The 24,196-nt window shown below is 30.4% G+C and overlaps 1 protein-coding gene across 6 annotated transcripts in view; it reads right to left on the bottom strand.

The window, feature by feature from the left end:
• The window catches only part of LOC127706094 (oxysterol-binding protein-related protein 9-like), a 35,972-nt gene continuing 11,776 nt past the window's right edge, over positions 1–24,196 (bottom strand). For 2 of the 6 annotated variants that reach the window (XM_052210553.1, XM_052210576.1), the window contains exons 7-21: positions 23,500–23,550; positions 22,488–22,584; positions 18,490–18,573; positions 14,973–15,084; positions 14,210–14,298; positions 13,444–13,473; positions 12,372–12,534; positions 11,166–11,334; positions 10,581–10,662; positions 9,345–9,519; positions 8,480–8,576; positions 6,177–6,299; positions 5,039–5,130; positions 2,319–2,454; positions 1–1,695 (exon numbers count right to left, since the gene is read on the bottom strand). In XM_052210553.1, coding sequence (XP_052066513.1) covers positions 1,612–1,695; positions 2,319–2,454; positions 5,039–5,130; positions 6,177–6,299; positions 8,480–8,576; positions 9,345–9,519; positions 10,581–10,662; positions 11,166–11,334; positions 12,372–12,534; positions 13,444–13,473; positions 14,210–14,298; positions 14,973–15,084; positions 18,490–18,573; positions 22,488–22,584; positions 23,500–23,550 — 1,584 coding nt within the window. In that variant the 3' untranslated portion in view covers positions 1–1,611. The remainder of the gene's footprint in view (positions 1,696–2,318; positions 2,455–5,038; positions 5,131–6,176; positions 6,300–8,479; positions 8,577–9,344; positions 9,520–10,580; positions 10,663–11,165; positions 11,335–12,371; positions 12,535–13,443; positions 13,474–14,209; positions 14,299–14,972; positions 15,085–18,489; positions 18,574–22,487; positions 22,585–23,499; positions 23,551–24,196) is intronic. The other 4 variants (XM_052210568.1, XM_052210560.1, XM_052210573.1 and 1 more) reach the window with 4 other exon arrangements.

The following is a 24,196-nucleotide window of genomic DNA, read 5'->3' on the forward strand; positions in this document are numbered from 1 at the left end:
TGGCATTATAGGTTTTATTACTTGTATCACAGTTTGTATTAAAGATATTCTTCAAATCATAATTCTCTACATTTGTGCCTATCTGGCAACCAATAATAAATTGACGTGATATGACATATTTAAACACATTTCAATAGATTCTTCTTGACACAGACAGGAATTCTGCACCACTTCAAATTAAAAATAACACTATTATTTTAATCACATTTATATACTACTGTAAAATCGAGAAAAAATTTGAAATATGAGTAAATCTGTGAAATGCCCAATTCAGTGAGTTATGAGTATAAATATTTTGTTTTCATCTAAAAACTTTATTGTTTTCTCATGCAAACTTTATATTTCTTACAATTCATAAATAATCAATTTCATGTAAGGTTACCAGATTTCTGTGCAATTTACACCAACTTTTATTTTAATAAATGAAAGTGCTTTTTTCAAGAAAGTTGAAGATAAGAATGAGTGTGTATTTTACATATTTAGACTTAAATCTCATGTTTTAACTTTCAGTTCAAAACAGTTAAAAAAAATAGGAATACATTGTGATAATGTTTATAGTTGGCTGAGAACATTTGTTTTAAGACAGTTTTAGAAATTACTTAATTTAAAAAAAAATTAGAACACTCATAGACAAGAAAGATCTTTTTCAGAGTTAAAAGTTTAAGATCAATATATATGGAGATTTTGAAAATTTTGATAATTTTCAAGTCTAAATTTTAACAAAAAATCTACATGCAATGTACATAAACTTAAATACAATCCAGTGGAAAATATCAATTACTAGATGTAGACATATAACTTGACTTGAATTCATGATCAATGCATCCAAGTCAAGAAAAAGATGTTTTGAAGTGTCATATTTCAGCAAAGCATAAATAACCACAACTAATTAATGCCATTAGTGACTTCCTCAATGCAAAATTAAAATATTTTCGATACATGATCCCTGATTAGAAATCGAAATTTAATCGTAAGTGGAATGTAAGAATGTATATACTTGAGCAGGTGGTTAAATGTATAATATAGGATGGAAATTATCACTTTCCAATACACATGCAGTGTAATGAGAATTACATTAAATCTTCACCTTTGGCTTACACATTATAACACATTTCATATAAAAAAATTGTTGTGAGTATGACATCATTTACTTAGTATTCTCTCATCTTTTAAAGTCCTTGTCATGATAAAGCCTTGTTGCACTGATGCGTCATAAAGCAATCATTAATAAATCTTTTAAAGTCATAAAGACAGCTATATGTATGAAGCTCTATATTTGCAAAATGTAAAAATTCATTTAAATAACTTTCAATTAAAAATATATGATAAAATGTGTAACAAGTGTTCTATTACCTTTCTTAGTACTACATGTATATCAAAGCTGAACTATAATACGTATTTTCTATAAAGTTATTGCAATATATTCATTGATAGATTAAGCAAAAACACTTGCTTTTATTCTTCAAAATATAAAAAGAAACAATGAAATCTTATTTATTAAGCTTATCAATTTTTAACTAAAATATAACAAAATTGCACTAAATTTTTTAGCAACTGCTGGATCCTGGTATAGTTTTAGCTTTATTTAACCCATCAATAACTTCAGATCTGTCACAATGTAGAACTTGGTGAATTCCTTACTCGTTTTAATAAGGGTCTGTCATACACCCAATGTTCTCCTTCCTCATGAAAACACTGAAATTAAATATTCAAAATATGCTTTTAAAGGCAAAATAATCTAGGCATTAACAGTAAGTTTAAATTGACAATATATAAGCAGTTATCAGTTCATGTGCGAAACAACTGAGGACAGTCCTTCAGTAAATCACCTATTTACAACATTTTGTTAAAGCTATTGTAAAGCATCTATTTTAAATTCAGTTTTTTTCAATTTTCATACATCATTTAAAAAAGAAATAAAAATTGTAGTTCACTATTTCACTTGAATCATTCACTTTATAAAGCCTTCATTTATCCTAAATTTTTGTGTCAACAAAATAATGCTTGATCTCAGGTCTCTTGGTCATAAAACTTTACTCAGTACTTGGAGTACAAAATTTTGGTTTATAACACCAAATCCAGTATTTTGATTGGTTGATTTCTGAGTCTTAGTACGATAATCCTGCTCGAAATTTATATGACAGCAAGGTTTTTTAAACTTGAGGTGATCTAGAGTAATTTTATTTTGCTAACCTCCAGACTTCTTTTTTTTTTTAAGTTGTTGGGTTGCTGTCTCATAGATTGTTGGGTTGCTGTCTCATAGATGCATACCTACATTTTTTTTATATTTATAAATATTGAATAAATTATAACTATACCTTGGTTTCAACTTTCAGTCCTTTCTCTTTTCTCTCTTTTGCTTCATTCCTCTGTCTTTGCTCCAGTCTCTGTTTGTGATTTGTTGCTTCTTCTATAAATTTATTCTTCAGGTTGTACGTCACTTCCTTCCACAATCTGAGATATGAATTATATGTATACTGTAAATTCTGACATTTGTGAGTTGCATTTATTATTGGGATTGATGACCAATGGACAAAAATGTGAGATTAATTATTATGATTCCCAAAAAATGCAGCATACAATTGGTCCAATCAAAATTTAAAATGTGAGTTTTTATTTTTGTGATACCTATCCCTTCATAATTTTAGCATTAAGAAAAACATTGCAAAAATTCTGAATTTACAGTACTTATTATCATGTGATTTAATTGACATAAAATAAGGTAATCAGTCCACCTTGTGGTTTGTCCCACAACTTTTTTATAAAGCTAATTGTTATAATTTGTAGTATCACAGTACAGGTAAAACCTTCATCCTGTTTAGGTGACCTACTATTTTGGTTGTAGAGATTTTTCTGTGATTGTAATACATAATTATTTCCCCTCGGTAAAAATAAAGATAAAAGCATTGAATATTGTCCATGTTAAAATATTATATGCATAAGAATGGAGTAACATAAATATTTTTTAGAAAATAAACTTATTTAAAAAAAAAAATGTGGATAGTGTCCACATGTGGACACAGATGATGCCCCCGCTTGCATATCATATAGTTATAAAGGGACATAACTGAAGAACGGTAAAAGTGACACTACCCAAATTTGAACTTGATCTGAGTTTTGTGGTAATAAGCATTGTGTGTAAGTCTCATAACATTTGGTTGAGGCTAACTTAAGTAGAGAACAGAAACTAAAAATTCAGCAATTTTTCTATTTGTAATGACGCATAACTCTAGAACGGTTGTGTATAAGTTTTACAACATTTGGTTGAGACAAACTAAAAAATTCAGCAATTTTTATGTTTATAATGGGACATAACTCTAGAATGGTAAAAGTGTTGCCACCTAATTTCGTACTTAATCTGTATTATGTAGTAATTAACATTGTGTATAAGTTTCATAACATTTGGTTGAGGCAAACTCAAGTTAGAGAACTGAAACAAAAAAAAATGTACTTGATCTTTACTGAGTTTTGTTGGAATGAATATTGTGTATAGGTTTCACAATGTTTGGCTGGGGAAAAGTTCAGTTACAGAATGGAAACTAAAAAATTTTGCAATCTTTCTATTTATAAAGGGGCATAACTCAATAATGGTTAAAGTGACACTACCCAAATTCAACTTGATCTGTGTTTTATCAGTGGTAGTCAAAATTAAACATTGTATTGTATAAAGCATTGATTGTAGTTGATTCAACTATAATCATGGTCAAAGGAAGATAACTCCAATTTTAAAAATATATTATATAAACTTGATATTTAGAAGAAAATAAAAATTTTGCAATTTTTCCTTTTATAAAGGGGCATAACTCTATATCGGTTAAAGTGACACCACCAAAATTCAAACTTGATCTGTGTTTTGTGGTAATAAGCATTGTGTATAAGTTTCATAACATTTGGTTGAGGCAAACTTAAGTTAGAGAACGGAAACTAAAGATTTTGCAATATTTCCTTTTATAAAGGGGCATAACTCTAGATCGGTTAAAGTGACGCCACCAAAATTCAAACTTGATCTGTGTTTTGTGGTAATAAGCATTGTGTATAAGTTTCATAACATTTGGTTGAGGCAAACTCAAGTTAGAGAACGGAAACCAATTTCGGGACGTACGTACAGACGGACAAGGGTAAAACTTAATGCCCCCTCCGGTACGGCGGGGGCATAAAAAAATGGGGAATGTGTTCATAGGACACAGATGATGCCCCCGCTTGCAAAATTTGTACATGATCTGAGTTTTGTGGTAATAAGCATTGTGTATAAGTTTCATAACATTTGGTTGAGGCAAACTAAAGTTAGAGAACGGAAACGAAAAATTCAGGAATTTTTCCATTTGTAAAGGGGCATAACTCTAGAACGGTAAAATTCACGCCACCAAAATTGAAACTTGATCTGTGTTTTGTGGTAATAAGCATTTTGTATAAGTTTCATAACATTTGGTTGAGGCAAACTAAAGTTAGAGAACAGAAACGAAAAATTCAGGAATTTTTCCATTTGTACAGGGGCATAACTCTAGAACGGTAAAAGTCAAGCCACCAAAATTCAAACTTGATCTGTGTTTTGTGGTAATAAGCATTGTGTATAAGTTTCATAAAATTTGGTTGAGGCAAACTAAAGTTAAAGAACAGAAACCAATTTTGGGACGTACGTACGTACAGACAGACAAGGGTAAAACTTAATGCCCCCTTCGCTACGGCGGGTACATAAAAATCATCATTAAATTATTCTTTTACCTATAAAGTTTAAGAGTTTCTGTCATTGGGCATCGCTAAATAAAAGCTACATTGGACACGGACATTAATGTAAAATATAGGCAAAACTGTTTTCTCAGTTTTTCTTGTATTATACAGGAAATCGAAGCTGATTTACTATATATCAAATCAGAAGCTATCAAACAACTCATAAGTAGTTCATAATTTCCACAGGAGTTTAAATAATGTATGTTTTTTTTTCAATGAATTATTTTTCACATAATATGCTCTCAGTATATATATGACTCTTTAAAAGTGTGTAAGTTTATACCCTATTACTATTGTTCAAATTACTTACCTTCTAGACTCAAATTCTGTCTGTTGGTCAGTTGGTTTTACTAACTTCTTCATAATAGGCATTTTCTTTGTATCTACAAATACTTCATTCATCTGTAGATAAAATAACATAGCATGTAATAACTACTCAAGGGCTTTCGCTGTTAACCCTTACCATGCTGAATTGTTTTCAGAAATTGTCTAATATCGATTATTTGCAAAAATATGCAAATTATATGCAAATGAGCTGTACCCTGATGCTGATGCATATTGATTGCATTAAATCTAAGATAGGTGATCACGGGGTGGGGTGGGGTGGTCGGGGTGCCCCAAATGTGGTCCTCATGTGCAAAAAGCGTCAATTTTGACATTTTTACGTTCTTTTTCTCGACCTGGAAGTCCGAGGGATGCTAATAGATGCATCCAACTGTAGTTTGCATGTAGAATGGACCCCAGTGAACACATTAATCACAACAGCTGTTAGGTCGGAGTGAAACTGATCTGGGTTCACCAGTTTAAAGAAGGTCATTTGCACCAAAATTCTAAAAATTTCCGATTTTTTTTGATTTTTTACTTTAACTTGACCTGCAACCGGAAGTAGTCGTTGTCTAGGTCTATTTTGATAATAAACACGATCAGTAGTTATATGCCTTGGGATTTACACTATTTGTCCAAGTTTCAGGCCTCATAACTTCGTGTTTCAGACCTGGAAGGTAAGTCCACCCCTCCAAAAAACCCAATTTTGTCCGATTTCAATTTTCCAAGTTCGTATTTGAGCTCAAAATGAACATTAAAAGTGAGAAAGATGACAATTAATGGTGTAAGATTGAGAAAACATGCATACACTTCGAATTAAATGGCATTACATTGACCTCCAAATGTATGGGTGTCAAATAACGGTGGTCTGGGTACGGCCGTAATATTACGGCCCCCGCATGGTAAGGGATAATTAATAGTAGAATAGATAATTTCACTTTTTAGAATTATTCAGTCTAATATCAAATTTTCTCTACTAATACTTCATCTTGGACAAATACCTAAACGACCTACAGTATGAATTTAAAAGTTTTGAAAATATTTAAGTTTATCAATATGTAAAATATGTACTTGTTTCTTCGTTTCAACAGAGAGAAAAACCAAGAAATAATGATACTACTTACACCAGTGTTATATTTAGCATACATAATACCATTCCATTCACCATCTATACTGACAATAGGTTTCTTCTCATTAGGTTCAAATATCTCTGCTGTAACTTTGTGCTTTTTTCCTCCATAAAAAGGCTAAATATATATAAATGTTCAATATGAATAACTAATTTAACTGGAAATTGTTGCTAGAAATTTTCTTTGCCATAGGCAGAAGCATACAAATATGGATAGATGATATGTGTTTTGAATTTTTTTTTCGAGATTGTAGTTTTTGCGTAATACATTCAAAAGAATCAGGATTTTGTGAAGCTGTCTAATTAATTGTTATTTCTTGTCATATAAATAAGTTGTACAAACAAGTGAAAGTGTGAGCTAATGCTCACTGATGTTACCCCCCGACCAAATATTTCGGTAAACAGGAAGTTGTTGAGTCATGAATCTGAAAACACATCACACGGTGAAGCTGACTTATATAAAGCCTGAAACCAAATTTGAGAAATCCTTGTATTGTTGTTCCTGAGAAAAATGTGACGAAAATCTTCAACTTGGCTATCATGTGTAAAATGATACAAGTGTTGGGTAAACAGGAAATTGTTGAATGATGAATCTGAAAACACATCACACAGTATAGCTGACTTATATAAACCCTGAAACCAAATTTCATAAATCCTTGTAAAACAGACTTGTATGCTGATGATACTACTCTCCATAAATCCGGGAAAAACATAGAAAATTTACATGATGATGTACAAGAAGATTTATGCAGAGTTCATCAATACCAAAAAAACAAAATGTTTGGTTACTGGAACAAGTCAGAAGTTATCAACTCAATCTTTTCAACCAAATTTACTAATAAATTCAGAAACACTACAAAATTCATCATGTGAAAAATTATTAGGTGTTAAAATTGACAGCACACTTAGCTGGACAAATCAAATTGATCAAATTTGTGCTAGCATTTCATCAAGAATATACCTTCTTTCTAAATTAAAGAAATTTTTAGATATTAATGCCAGGAAAGCATACTATAATGGGTATATTCTGCCGCTCATCGATTACTGCTGTATTGTTTGGGGAGAATGTAAAAATGAAGGGATGGTAAGAATATTAAAACTTCAAAAAAGAGCAGCAAGATTAATTCTTGATGCAGACCCTTTATCCCCATCAGCCCCCTTATTTAAAGAACTTGGATGGATGACAGTTGAAAACAGAATCAAATACCACAAATATTTACTGCTACATAAATGCATGCGGAAAGAAGCACCACAGTACCTACTTCAAAAGTTTCAACTTATATCTGTTAATAATCCTTATGCTTTAAGGGGTGTCACTCAAGGTAATTTGATAGTTCCTAAGCCAAAAACTGAACTGTTTAAAAAATCTTTTGCTTATTCTGGATCAGTTTTATGGAACGGACTACCATATGAAATGCGTAAAGTGCAAAACACTTTTTCTTTTAAACAAATTATAAAACAATACTTGAGACAGTCCCAATATTCAGTCTTGAAATGATTGCAACTATTACTCTTTTTTTTAGAATGTATGATTTTGATTTGTATATAATATCTATTCACTACATGCAATCTGTAACTGTTTTATATGTTCTAATTATGGTACATGTATATTGAACTATCATGATTATACGATTGTGTTAATATGTTGTATGTTTGCTTTTTTGACTTTTATTATTATTTTTTACATGTATTGTATATGAGGGCCTCAGGGAAGATTAGTAATTGTAACTAACTGTGTTTACCCTCTTTAAATAAAGAATTTATTATTATTATTATTATTATTATTATTATTATTATTATGATGTAGTTCCTGAGAAAGATGCGACGAAAAATATATCTTGGGACGGACAGACTGACTGACGGATGAACAGACAGAGGTAAAATAGTATACCCCCCTTTTTTAAATCGGGGGTATAATTACAATACATTAACAAAGAAGGATACTCTCACAATGTTAAATTATTTGTACTGCTGCTTCTTCATAATTCTGTCAGGTGATCTTAAATTATGACATATGTGATATTACATGGTTTATCTTCTTACCCATTAAACATTCAAATATAACAAAGGACAACCACTGACAAAACTCCTGACTAGGGACAGCAACATGACCACATGGTAGGGTTATACTACATTTTTTAGATCTATGTTTATTGGTTAACTGACTGCTAATATACATAGGTGTTTACTGTATATGAACCATACAGACAGACAACAATACAACCATGTACACCATTTAATGATTACTCTTATAACTATCTACATAGTATTTAATTTGAATGTGATAATAATATTTACCTTTGTGTGAAATTCTACTGTAGCATTATATCCTGTTTTAGCACAACTTAAAGTACATTTACCACCTAACTCTATCCACGGTACTGTTAATATTGACCTAAATGAACAAAACACATCAAAATAACCCTAACTTCTGTTATAACTATTAGTAAAGAACTTTTAAGTATAATACAATGATGTTCATTAAAAGATGCAGATTTACTAAGTTCTATAAATATACTTGAATGAAATGTATGTCTCACAATTCTTGAATAGATTATTTTTCTCAAAAAATGTTGTACTAACAACAATCAGGAGTAATGATTTGTATAGTACTTTTAACCCCTCCATGTCATTAACACTTGTTTATTTCATCAGCAGAAAACTTTCAGAAATTTTAACCAAGACTTTTTTGTGCATAATATTGTATCATTTTGTTTGTTATGAAACAAACAACACTACTTTGTATTTCTTTTTAGTTTAAAACGCAGCCACATACTACATATTTACTTTTAAAAAAAATAGTAACTTTATTGGTAACTAAGACACATGGTACGTGAAATATATCTACAAAAGTTGAGGCAATGTAAACTGACATGTAACGATAAAACTATCATTGAGTCATTTAGATTACTAGTATGAAGCTTGTAAAAATTCTATGCATTAACCATATATATTGCTCCATAAGGCCCCCTAAATCAGCCTCTGGATATAACAAAATAGATTTTGACATACATTATTTAATAGACAGGATCCCTTGTTTATGGTTCTTCACAAGTAAGTTGGATATATGGAGGGAATATAAAAAGAAATCTGCCTGGTAGTCAGAAAAGTTTTATTTAACAACGGTCACAAAAAAGGCACATTATAATTAGGTTGTACATACCTTCCATAACCATTAGGGAATGTTATAGTATATTCTTCATCGTAATCAATGACAGATATGACACCTTGTCCAATCATATGTACACCAATAGATAATCCCAGGAACTTAGATTTAGTCCATATATAACCATCTAATGATATCTTTTTATTAAAATGTTCTGCATAAAAAGCTGAAACTAAAGGAAAAGAAAGATTGCAAAAAAATATTTACTTTCTTTTATCATGCAAGAAAGAAAAAGGAATTTAAAAAAAAAAGTAGTTAATATTGGTCTACATTAAATAATATAAGGGCTGCCAAATAAAGTAAATATACATTGCGTATATATGAGGGCATATGTTCTCATTTATAGGGGAAAATATTTTTTCAATTTTGTTTGTGTTTTCCAAAAGCAAGAAGAAAACAACACTTTTATCTTACAACTATAAATACTTTTGAAACCATTATATGCTTTTGATTTAATTTGCAATACATACATGTAACTAACATTTTTCTTAAAAGGCAGAACAACTGAAAATGAAAATGGTCAGTGCTTTTGAATACAGATGTTGAGACTCCTGTTAGCATGTCTGAAACCATGAAATATCAACAAATGTTGTCACTATTTTCTTAAATTTTTATTTGATCTTTCTGTTTGAAAATTTCCATCTCAAGCTACTATGATATTTCTGTGTGATAATTTTCTATCTCAAGCTACTTGACTGAGAAGGTTTTTTTCAGTTGAGTGGAGTAGGAACAGGAAAAAACGGTCTTTTAAACTTGAGGAAGTTTCTCCAATACATCTCATCTCCCTGCTATCATCCTTCAATGATATTGTAGCCGTAAAACTCTCTCATTTTAAAGACCAAAGATCATTAATGAATGTTGCAAAATATGCGAAAATTCACCACTAAATTAAACACTTTATTGAATTAAAAGGTCAATGTTAACCTTTCAATAGAAGTTGCAACAATACAATGAAACTAAGGAAGACATGTAGCGCTCAAAATATATGCAGAATGGCAGTACTAATGTGGATCAATTTTTACTCATGGAATTACAATTTTCATTGATTAAACAAGGAATTTGAATATTCAGCTAAGAACAAAATATTTTATAGACTTATATGTAAACTTTGGCAAAACCACTAATTCAAATAACCAGGAAAATACAATATTTTTTAATCCACGAAAATTGGTATCCACGAAAATAAATGAATCCACAGAATATCATCGTGATGATTCTTTATTGTACACTTACTTGGTGGATGATGAGAAACTTGTTCTGCAATGAATGCTAAATTATCTTTACTTGCCCATGGTACAGGTCCATCTGTTTGTTCCTGAAATTACACATGTCGAAAGACATTAAAATAATTTGATTATAAATAGCAAATTAATATTAATTCTAATATTAATAAAAATAACAAAATTTCTTGGCTAAATATTCATTTTTTTTCTTATTCAGCAAAGTTTGGAAGAACCATATCGAAAAAAAAAAATCCTATTTGGTTGACAAGTATTTCTTTTCTCATTTAGGTCTGGATCATTCTATTCATTTGAATATTTTTTAGTCAATTTGTTTTAATACAAAGCTAACTCAGTTTGAGAATGCAGATAAATCTTTTCCAGTTAAAAGAACTATTTAGTTAGATATTTTTGCAACCTTTACTCAAGTACTAAAAACAGGAAATTGACTGATTGATTGATGGCAGTTATATACCACATCAGAACACATGGACTATGTTGTTGACGGAATACATCTTTTTACCAAATAATCATTTAATAAGAAACTAGAATACAGTAAAAAATAATTGAATAATAACTTATAAATTCCTTTACTTACATTGCTATTTTCAGCACCGGGCATTTTCCAAAAACACGTAAAAGTCTCTCCTAATATAGGATTGTATGGTTTTTTGGCAATTTCACTATTTCTTCCAGCATGGAATGCTGACAAATACCATCTGACTAACTGTATCATTCTCTCTCTGGGAGTCGTTAATTCAGGAATTCTAAACAAAAAAATACCAGACGTCAGTAAAAGATAACTATCTGATTAAATGTCAATTTATTAATATTAGAGATTGAAGAGAAACAAAACCACATGGCTTGATTAAACATGTTATTTCTCTTACTTAAAATTTTGGTATTTTAAACCTAATGTATATTTTGATTGTTTCTATTAAGGTTTGGTGGCAATCTATTGCAGTGAATCAACCAAATCAAAAGCTTTGAGATATTGTCAAGTTTTATAAATCATAAGCAAGTTGCTACTTTTTGTAAATTTCAAATAATTCCTTCTTCGACATTAAGGATGAACTTATATTGTTGAAGTGAAATTAAGTTGTCATTTTGAATGTGATGAAATTGAATATGCAAATTTGGTGGCATATCAGAATTAAATGTATAGAATGTATTGCATTATAAAATTGAATAAAGATCCTTGTGACAAAAATCTGACTATATCTTCAGGTAATAAAATTGAGAATGGAAATGGGGAATGTGTCAAAGAGACAACAACCTGACCATAGAGCAGACAACAGCCGAAGGCCACCAATGGGTCTTCAATGCAGCGAGAAACTCCCGCACCCGGAGGCGTCCTTCAGCTGGCCCCTAAACAAATATGTATACTAGTTCAGTGATAATGGACGTCATACTAAACTCCAAATTATACACAAGAAACTAAAATTAAAAATGATACAAGACTAACAAAGGCCAGAGGCTCCTGACTTGGGACAGGCGCAAAAATGCGGCGGGGTTAAACATGTTTTTTGAGATCTCAACCCTCCCCCTATACCTCTAGCCAATGTAGAAAAAACAAACCTACAACAGTACGCACAGTAAAACTCAGTTTAAGAGATCACAAAAATACATTATTGAGAAGCACACATATGTCATTTTTATTTAAGTTTTCCAATGCACTTAATATGCATGTATTTTACATTTTTAAAATGTTATTTTAATCTGTTACACTCAATGTTTGAATATTTTCAAAATATCACAAACAATTCTGAGAAAAGAGAGCTTATTCAAATAAAATTAAACTTACTTTAAAAATAAATCAGGATGTGCAAAAAAATCTGCATACATTTCTAACAGTGATCGCCGCTCCAGTATAAATGTTGGTAAAACAACTTTGGTTAAATCCATTCCTATCCTTACTTGTGATAATAAATGGGCGATTACACTACCATGTTTTTCTAAAGATCCCACTGGAAAAAAAAAAGATAATGTACATGCCACAATTTACTTCTAACAAATTTTTAACGGACACCAAATATAAGTCTTAATGGGCAATACCCTATTTGACTATATGATTACTAAAAAGACTAGCAAATCTTTTTACAAAATTTTTTAAGAGTAAAAATATTTGTAATACTGTGGTTTCATTTATTTTTGTGGGTATACGAAAATTTTAGTTGATTAAAGAAAATTGTATTTTCGTGGATATTTGATTTCATGGTTTTGCCAAAGTTTGCAAACAATCCTATACAAAATTTGTACTTTGTTGAAAATTTAGCTGGTTCATCTAAAACCACAAAATCAACGAAAATTGGTATCCCACGATTAATTATGAATCCACAGTACATAAACATTTTAGTACAACTTGGGTCTTGGTGACAGAGTGGTCTTAGTATTCTACAGTTATGACTTGCCTGTCAACATTAAGGTTGTGAGTTCAACTCTGATTGTAACTGAATAGGGTTTCCAGTTTTCCTGCCAAAGATTGTGGTTCTCTCTAGGTACTCAGGCTTCCTCCACCAATAAAAACTGATATAGCCAAGACGGCCAAAAGTGGCATTGAACACAATCAATTAATCAATCAATATAACTTACGATAAATTTTAATCGTAAGATTTTTTTGGTGAAAACAGTAGCTGGTAAAAGACATAGATGTAGTATATTTCAGTAAAATTTCTACATCTACATCTGACATTTACATTATAGTGATGGAATGCAGTAAATATTTTCCATTACAGATTACGATTTAATAAATATTATGAATATTTGATTTCTTTACAGATGTCAAATCTTATTATTAATTACAAAAGTAAACTACATGTACCAATACTGCCATGTTCTAAAAATAGCTGAACCAAGGTTATGTGTGTTTTACTTACAATTTTCTTTGTCTAACTCATCATACAATTCTGCAAAACAAAAAATAAAAGAACAAAATAATTACTTAAATAAAACTTTGTTATGTACCATTAGTTAAATATAGTTTTCCCTTTACTGTCATCTTTTCAAATTCAAAAGTACAAATAACCTTTCCCGTTGTAAAGATTTTAGTCAAATGAAAGGTTTTACCCCTCATGCTTAACGGCAAAATTGAGATATCAGTTAGTTCATTACATTTAGGTAACAATAATGGTGCTGAATGATCTGGTTCATACTGTTAAGTGAGCAACTTTGGAAAGCGGTTTATTTTAAAAAATTTAAATTTCACAATTCAGATAAAATCAAGAAAAGCTGAAGAAGGTCCATGAAGAACCGTAACATGTCAGGCTATATAAATCATCACCAGAAGCTGTTAATTATGTGTTTTGACATTACCTACGTTTTATTTTTCATATATTTTTTTTACTGATACACATAATATGGCTTAAACTAACGAAAGCTCCATTGGAGCTATTGTGTTTAGAGACCTCTTAAGGCAGTTTTCTCTCTATTACTCGTAATCAAAAAAATATTCCCTCAAGTAAAGTTGATTTTTAAGGAAGATTGAAGTCAGGGAAAGAAGAAAAACATGAACATAAATCCTTGCAAACTATATTTGTCCTTTGAAACTGTCTTTAATCACCAAAATATAAATCAGTTTACAGCACATCAATACAAGGAGAGATAAGAAAAGAAATATTTGGTACATGATTATAAAGACCTTACCATCATAATAATCATCATCAGAAGCTATGACTTGTGGCTGTACTATTAGTTCTTCTGTACTGGGGGAGGAGTCTGGTGTGTTTCCTTTTCTAAAGATAATAATAGTGTAATGTTACGTCAAAGATAAGATACAATGATCTCACACATTATTTGTTTTCTTTCATGAACTTACTAATTTAAGCTAAAAATCATCTGTCATATTTGTTTTTCGTAAATTGTTGTTATAAATTAGGCCATTAGTTTTCTCAATTGAATTGTTTCATATTTTTCATGTTGGGGCCTTTTTTAGCCAACTATATGGTATGGGCTTTTTTCTCATTGTTGAAGCCTGTATGGTTGCCTATAATTGCTTACATCCACTTCATTTGAACTTTGGTGGATAGTTGTCTCATTGGCAATCATACAGCATCTCATTATTTTTATATAGATATTGTTATGGTTTTTTATCTGCCACCTACCTAAATTTACCATCAAGGCTTACATGTATTTAACAGAAAAAATGTAGAAGTACATGGAAAATCCAGTGGTATACTGTCCATATCATGTACTACAGAGGTTTATTTTTTTTAACTTGGTATATAATCCACTGCATATCTTCATATCTTCCAAATAACTATCATCAAAGTTGCTCAGAGGTTTACACTGAATATTTTATAGTTTGAACGACGATATAAACATTTGATAGATTATTTCCTAATATTCCACTATTTTGTTTGCATCATAGACATCATTATTTCCCCAATATTTTAAAACCTAAACTTACTGAGGTGTAGACGAAGCTGACTTAAAGTCTTCAGCATCATAAAAATCTTCATCCTCACTACTGGAGTAAGATCTCTCAGGTACTGTGTCCGTTGGAGGTAAAGTTTCCTCCTCTGTAATTAAACATATTTATCTAAGTACATCTAATGTGAAATTGTTTTTTTTAAAACACAAAAAGTTGTGCAAAAATAAATCTTTTCTTTGTGGATATGAAAATTAAAATTAAAAATATAACAATTTTAATAATGTGTATGATTAAATTTGAAACTAGCACTCTCTATAGAAATACATTTGAAAAACATATTCACCTGAATCTTTAAAATTTTCAAAAAGAAGTCTATTGAACAATACAAAAAACAAAAACATTAAAGGATCATGCAACAATCACCCACTAGCAATCAACATGAGCATAAATAAAATCAATATACAATAGCTGTTATATGTTTAATTTCCATTCATGATACTGTAAATTCAGAAATGATTGCAGGGTTTTTATTAATGTGAATAAAGCGACTCCTTGAGTATCGCAATAAAAAGAACTTGCATTCTGATACATGTATTTGATACATATATCTGTATGTACCTTTTCCTAAAATTGCAATAATTAAACTTACATATTGGTTCATTCTACAAAAATCGCGATGATAAATGTATGTAATAATTTCTGAATTTACAGTATTTATTTTCATGAGTCTGTAGAAAATTCTAAACAAAACTCAAAGCAAATTTCCTTGGGACTGATTCAAAAGATGTCTATAAGTGGAGATTTTTGAGAAATCAACTGACAATGAATATTTTCTAGGCTAGATTAGTTATTTGAAGTTCATTTGACAAATTTAAAAAAGTGTAAGTGTTAAAATGTCAATAACAAAGGAATTCTCATCTCAAATAGTAACAAATATACATGTAAACCACTGTCCCAGGTTAGAAAGTGTTGAGTGCTCACACACATTTAAATTCTTTATGTGCCTGTCCCAAGTCAGGAGTCTGTAATTCAGTAGTTTTTGTTGGTTGCTGACAGTCATATTTCTTTTTTTTTCATTTATGGTTTTCCATATGAAATGTTTCACATTTTGCCTTGCCAGGGCCTTTTATAACAGACTATACGGTTTGGGTTTTGCTCATTGTTGAAGGCCGTACAGTTACCTATAGTTGTCTCATGAGCAATCATACCACATCTCCTTTTTTTAAATGAATTCAGTGACTTTTAGATAAAGAACAGCAATAAAAGCGCTGTGCCTTTGCTTTTTGTGTGTTTTGCTGTGTGCATGTACTGATTTTGTGTCATGGATGGATACCCCATATCCTTTGTTTTTCTATCACTTAAAGAATGTGTGTTGTTCTTTGTCATGCAACAATTAAATCCATAGTATTACCAGCATTCAGCTTAAGATAATGTTTGAACTGAAATTGTTACATTACTAGGCCAAGCTATATCAAGTTGAAGCAGTAAAAAGGTGCAACATAACAAGCTGTACATGTAATGTAGCATATAGTTCTATATTTTGACTGTAAATAATATGGCTATACTATGTTTTGACTGGAAATAATGTGGCTATACTATGATTTGACTGGAAATAATGTGGCTATACTATGTTTTGACTGGAAATAATGTGGCTATACTATGTTTTGACTGGAAATAATGTGGCTATACTATGTTTTGACTGGAAATAATGTGGCTATACTATGTTTTGTATACTCTGAGATAACCTTCATGCAACAATTAATTTCCCACAGATGCATTAAAACCTAAAAGTTTATTCAATGATTTCTGATTTTGTTTAACCTTTAAATACAACCCTACTCTAATTGAATATAAGTTTCAGTATGAGAAAATATAAAGCATAAGCTAAATGTCCAGACCCTTTTTCCAATATAATGTTTTAAATTTGTTACACTAGTAGAAAATTGTCAGAGATTTCTTACTCCTTTTTTCATTTTTCATTATTCATGAAAATTCATCATTAAACTGTATGATCAAATCAGCCGTCATACACTTAAATCAACATGCATTACTGACAACATTATCTGCTGATATTTGCTTTTATAGACCTCATTAAATATTGGACATATTTTGGTACATAAGATATATTTTCCAAGGAGCATTTAGATAAATAGTTTTTTTTAGGGTTGGACGTCACTGTTTCATTCATCTGTAAATTTTCTATATGTACTTTTTTTTTTTAAATGAAATGAATTGTGTTAGCATAGATAAAGTTTTTGGTAGAAAAATCTTTTAAATTGACAAAACATGCATTGTGTAAAAAGATTAGTTCATATATGATTTTGTGTAAATCTATTATTATACTTCAAGACTTATAATCATTTTATAACTGGCTTTAATAGATTTATTGCTACTTTCATGACTTATCAAACAGTACACAAAAGTGTCACAGACAAAGGATATATAACTGAATAATGGCTTTACACATGTTATATTTATAATACATTGCTTATAAATGTGGATTCATTATTATTTGTGAGATACAAATTTAAGTGGATTTCGTGAGTACAGGTGAACCACGAATTTTAATGTTCAACAAGGTACAAAATTTCTATTAGGCTTATATGCAGACACTTGTAAAACCACTAGATCAAATATCCACATAAAAACAATTTTTCCTTAATCCACGAAAATTGGTACCCATGAAAATAAATGAATCCACAGTATTTTTGAATTTCAAGTATGTAAGTTCAAAGATTCTACTTTTTATTATAGCTTAAAATACATCCAAACATGCAATTCTATCTTGCTTTAAAATATATTTAAGTATAAAAATCTAAACAAGACTTGCTATATGTGATAGTATAAAAATTAAAAAAATGTATGCATTCATGCATCTACACGATACTACAATCATGGAAATTTCTGCTATGGGATTTCCATTGACTTTTGTTTTTTAAAGAAAACAGTTAATTTTCTCAACCTAAAAAAAAGCATTAAATTTTTTTCAAACATGAACTAGTACTGGTTGTTACCATACAAAAATAAAGGCCTGTTGTCACTATCAAAGTTTTCTTTGACCAATAAAACTTGGTCCAAGTGTTTGCAGGATTTTTGATAGTGACAAACGTCAAAGAATACTTTGACAAACTAACTCTGACGGACTTAGATGGAATAAAATCTAGTCATCTTTTTCTTGAAACAAGGACTTTTGACAGGAATTAGCCAATCATAGTGCCAGTAAGGAATGATGCATTTTGGTAACAAAACAAAATTACTTGTCAAAATTGGCGGACAAGAAGGATGAGCTCCATTAAGAGTATAAGAAAATTCCTGTGGAGAAATAAAATGATAGATAAATTTATAGACTTTATTTTGATCAGTAGTTCAACTTTACCAAGTAGCAGATTGAATGTCCCTTTTTGACCAAGATTTTGATGAAAAACTTTGATAGTGACAAGGTTTAAGAGAAAAAATCAACCAGTTGTTGGAAATTATTATTGTGAAATCCTGCAGAAATATCCACATGAGAAGCATACATATCCCAAGGTTAATGACAACAGCTTTGACCTACCAGGAGACAAAGTCTGCACTGAAGGCTTAATACCAATAACTCTATTGTGTCTGAAGTTTGAAGAACCTGAAGAAATAATGTGCCCTATGAAAAAAAATATAATTTTTAGCCATTTCAAATTTTTCTATTTCTCGCTCTTCTTTTTACTTGAATAAAGCCAATATTCAAATTTAATCTATATAGATGTTCAATCATCAAACCGAAATGTGCTCTCCATAGCAAGATTAAACGTCAAATATTTTTAATTAATTTAAGAAATATAATCATAACCTATCTATTAATAGCATTTTAGTTTGAATCAATAAAACGCAGCGAGTCTTAAAAATTTCAAATGGCTGGTGATAGAAATCTAGTGATCTAAATCAAGAAATACCAAAGTCCATGCTTTATAAAACTTTATAAATAACTATAGAATGACTGATCAAAGAATTGAAAAATAAAAAAAAAAATAACAAGTGACCAAACAAAACATTAATTCACTATAAAATATTCAATATTTGTTACACCAATGTAAAAAAATAAATAAAAAAAGATGAATTATACATGTGAATACTATATTGTTATTATATCATGTTAGTTTTTGACAGGATGGACAATACTGTATAGTGATTTATTTTCACAGTTCAAATTTAAAAATTCAACACTCAAACCTGTTAGTGAAGTTTTATTATCACAATTTTCTTGTCCCTGATTTTCATCTTCCGTTAAAATAAAAAAATATTAAATGAATATTTTCATGATTTCTCTTTATCTCAATATAAGTGAATAAAACTGCTTCGCTGAGCGCAGCTGGATACGCCCGCAGAGGTCCAACCCTGAACAGTTGGGGCAAAAAAGGACACAATATTCAAGCTTGATACAGGTCTGATTTGGATTGTAATTAAATATTTGATATATTATAGGTTTCTGAATAAATGTAGTCAAAGAACTTGAAATTGGTTATATGAAAGATTTCTTGCTGTTGTGCAATGCGCAATACTTAGTAAATCTGTTGTCAGACTATAAACAAATAAAATCTTATAACTCGGAAATGTAAAATCGAAAATTCATAGTAATCAAAAGGGAGCTTACAAAAATAGATATAAACAATTTACCAAAGTTTCATAAAAAATGCTGAAAGCATTTTTGAGTTATTGACGAAAACTGGAAAATCCCCTTTTTGTAATGAATAAAACCCCATAAATCGGAAACTTAATAGTCTGAAATTTATAAAAATCAAAAGGGAGCTCATGTCAATAGAAATAAACAATTCACCAAAGTTTTTGGCAAATTGGTGAAATTGTTTTTAAGTTATTGTCTGAAAACTGGAAAATCCCCCCTTTTTTAATGAATAAAACCCTAAAACTCGGAAACGGTAAATCCAAAATTTATAAAAAAACAAAAGGGAGCTCACATCAATAGATATGAACAATTCACAAAAGTTTCATGTAAATTGGTGAAATATTTTTTGAGTTATTGTCAGAAAACTGGAAAATCCCCCCTTTTTTTAAAGAATAAAACTCCAAAACTCGGAAACGGTAAATCCGAAATTTATAAAAAACGAAAGGGAGCTCACGTCAAAAGATATGAACAATTTACAAAAAGTTTCATGCAAATTGGTGGAATTGTTTTTGAGTTATTGTCCGAAAACTGGAAAATCCCCCCTTTTTTAATGAATAAAACCCCAAAACTTGGAAATGGTAAATCTGAAATTGGTAAAAAACGAAAGGGAGCTTACGTCAATAGATATAAACAATTCACCAAAGTTTCATGCATACTGGTTAAAGCGTTTTTGAAGTAATGTCCGACATGTTGACGACGGACGGACGGACAGACGGACGGACGGACAGACGGACAACGGTATACCATAATACGTCCCGTAAACGGGCGTATAAAAATTCCCACTCAACAGTTATTAGAAATGTACTGACAATCAAAGAAATTCATCTCAATATTATAGTCAAACCTGTACATAAAGGTCACCCTTGGGAATAGAGAGAATTGACCTTATAAGAGAAGTGACCTTTGAATTGAGGTTCAACAATGATAAGTATTACTACAGGAAGAAGAGGGTGACCTGACAAGATAGGTTTTCACGGAATAGAAGTGACTTTTATTGCAGGTTTGACTGTAGTTCTTCTGAATTTCTCTGATTGTCTTCTACATGTTCTACAGGTGCTGTTTTACAATAATTTCTCACATTACAATAAATTCTGATTCTTTAAAAATAAACTGTCATTCTTTTGGATAGTCTGTTTTTTCTTTAAATGAACTTTTTTTTCACCTGATGAAAGCCAATATCTTTCTTTTTCTTTTTACTGTCAGCATTGTCACAGTCATTTCAATTTTAGGCCTTTCTTTTGTTTGAAAGATGACAAGTAAATGATTTGATGATACTCAATCATTGTATTTTCTGACCTGTCTGTACCCTCGGCTCAGAAAGTGGTTTTATGGGTGAGCTAGGATTAGACTAATTCCCCCCTAAAAAGTCTGATCTTAGTTATTCACTTTTCTTTTTGTTTTTCTCAGAAAATGTTCAGCAAAGGGTATAAAGCTTAAATGACCTACACAAGAATAAATTGAACAACTTCCGCGATTAACAAATGACTTAATGATTCAAGCAATATCTAACAAAGCAAAAATACAAAGTGGCTGAAATAACAAGTAAATGGCTTCATTAAGCCATTAGTTACACAAGAAAAATTTCAGTATTACAACATTTCCTAATGTCAGAGGCAATGATCAAATTTCAACTGATTCTAATAGGCACAAATTTGCTTTGGCAGAATCATTCCTACCAACAAAGCAGAAGATTATTGTTATGCCCAAATTTTTTGTTTTATTTTTCAAAATAGTTGAACTTTTCCTCTTTGTACTTAAAAAATTCGTAAGGGTTCCACGGAACCCAGTGTCTCGCCTACTTTTTCTGTTAATCGCAGGCTCAACAAAAATGAGGAAGTAAATCAATAAAAATATTCCTCTTGATACTATCTTTTGATTGAAAGAAGCTTCTGTCCAAGTTTGGTAAAAATCCAGGATAGTTTATGAATCTAATAAATGTTTAAAAACTTTAACTGCAGACTGAATGTAATGTTAACTGGAAGAAAACAAAATTTCCTTCTAGATACTAGCATTTGATCATAAACAAGCTTCTGTCCAAGTTTGGTACAAATCCAAAATAGTATAAGAAAGTTATTAAAATTTTAAAAACTTTAACCACAGAGTGAATGCGTTGTTTCCTGGCAGAAAATCTAAGTCCATTTAAAAGTAAAATACGGAAAAAATGGATTTATTTTTTTACAAAATTTACTTCTGGATACTATCTTATGATCATAAACAAGCTTCTGTCTAAGTTTGGTACAAACCCAGGATAGTTTAAGAAAGTTATTAAAATTTTAAAAACTTTAACCACAGAGTGAATGTAATATTTCCAGGCAGAAAAACTAAGTCCATTTATAAGTAAAATACGGAAAAAATGGGAATTTTATTTTTACAAAATTTACTTCTGGATACTATCTTATGATCATAAACAAGCTTCTGTCCAAGTTTGGTAGAAATCCAGGATAGTTTAAGAAAGTTATTAAAATTTCAAAAACTTTAACCACAGAGTGAATATTTGTGGACGCTGCCGATGACGACGGAATGTAGGATCGCTATGTCTCGCTTTTTCGACTTAAGTCTAAGGCTTGACAAAAATGAAAACAACATGTTATAAATTTCATGCGCCGGAAGTGCTTTTCTGGATTGACCTTCATCAGGAAAGCTCAAAGCTGAATATTAAAACTGTTTTATAAATAAAGTTCAAAAGCAAATACAGAATATTTCAGTCAGATGATGGTTGTTCGTGTGATCTGTCTTGCTGTCCAATAATTTGGGTTATTCCTTTTTCTGAATTATTCAACTGAAGAACTCAAAATGCTTCTAAATCTTTTTAAAAACCCCTTGTTCTAATCATAGTAAAGTTGATCAAACATTATGTAGTAATGTGAGAAAAGAAATGATTATAATTTACTACACACCTGCTGTTTTACCTGTTCCAAAATAATCATAGTCAGCATCATTTGTAAGTATACTTTCATGCATGGATCCATTCATAACAGGACCTTTTAAGCTTTCCTGTAATACATATATAAATCAGCATCTCTAAAACTTTTCTAAAAGCATGAAAAAATTATAATTATGAATGTTTACAATGTATGTTAAATTGAGAACAACACTGTTCTTTTTTTTTTTTTTTGAAACTCGCAAATCTATAGAATTTTTTTTTATCATCTTATGATAATTCAAATAAATATCAAAGTAAAACAAGAATGTGTCCATAGTACACGGATGCCCCACTCCCACTATCATTTTCTATGTTCAGAAGACTGTGAAATTGGGGTCAAAACTCTAATTTGGCATTAAAATTAGTGAGATCATATCATAGGGAACATGTGTACTACGTTTCAGGTTGATTGGACTTCAACTTTATCAAAAACTACCTTGATCAAAAACTTTAACCTGAAGCGGGACAGACAGACGAACGGACGCACAGACCGAAAAACATAATGCCCCTCTACTATCATAGGTGGGGCATAAAAATTAATTAATATTTTTTTAATATTTGTATATCAACAATACCGACTTTTTAACAAAAACTTGAATTTTGATTTCTGTAACATGACTATGGATATATGAAAGTATAACCTTAGATAATTTAATTTTGGATGTAACGCATCTTCTGATTGGCTGACGTTGTTTTGTTTATCAGCTCATAGACATGATTTTGTCATGTGACCGTGACGTCATCAACGTTTTTTCATGGTTTACTCAGGTTTAAAATGGAATTTAGAATTATATTATAAGAAATGACTGTAATATTTTTTCTGTCTATTCGAAATAACATAAAAAATGTGGTGCACACTTTAAAATAACCTGCTACGCGGGTTATTCAGTGTGCACCACATTTTTGATGTTATTTCTTCATAGACAGAAAAAATATTACAGTCATTCCTTAAATATATGTAATCTAACTATAGCATATAAAATTACCTTAGATATCTGTAACATTACTATGGCATGCTTTATAGCTTCTATCATGGCCTTAAATAGAAAAAAAATACAGTTTATAAATAATCAAAAAGAAGGTAATCATAAAATGAATAAATATCATAATTAAAATTGTCAACCAAAATGTGTCCCTCCTCCTTACAACAAAAAAATATATAAAACAATCATTTAAACAATGAATTATACTGGGAGGGAGGACAGCTAGTCTATCATTGAAGGCCATGTTCCCCCAAAGGATGTCCTCTTTAGCTTGTATATTGTTGTGTTGCTGGTCCATTGATGTTTATCCCTTATCTCTTAACTAAATACAGGTTCCACTATGATGTCCTAGGGCAAGTTCTTTAACTTATGTAATATTGAGTTCCAACTGCTTATGATGTGACTAAAGTACACTTATAAACAAGTAAATCTTCAACACCAACCATACACAGATACACTCACAACAAAACCTTAGTATTACATTTAAGAACTATAAAACATTGGCAATTTATAGATGGTTCCAAATTCTATTCTTCCCAAAATTGGTTTATTAAACCTTGCTAAGTAAAACGAAAACTTATGATGAAGTATCTGATAAATAAATTTTGATGTTTTAAAAATTAACCCTTAACAATTGAGCATAAAATATAGGACAAACTAACCTACTTTCGAGAAACGAGGTTGTTCTCTCTCGTTGATG

The sequence above is a fragment of the Mytilus californianus genome, unplaced genomic scaffold, assembly GCF_021869535.1.
Source record: "Mytilus californianus isolate M0D057914Y unplaced genomic scaffold, xbMytCali1.0.p SCAF_1, whole genome shotgun sequence".
Taxonomy (NCBI): Eukaryota; Metazoa; Mollusca; class Bivalvia; order Mytilida; family Mytilidae; genus Mytilus; species Mytilus californianus.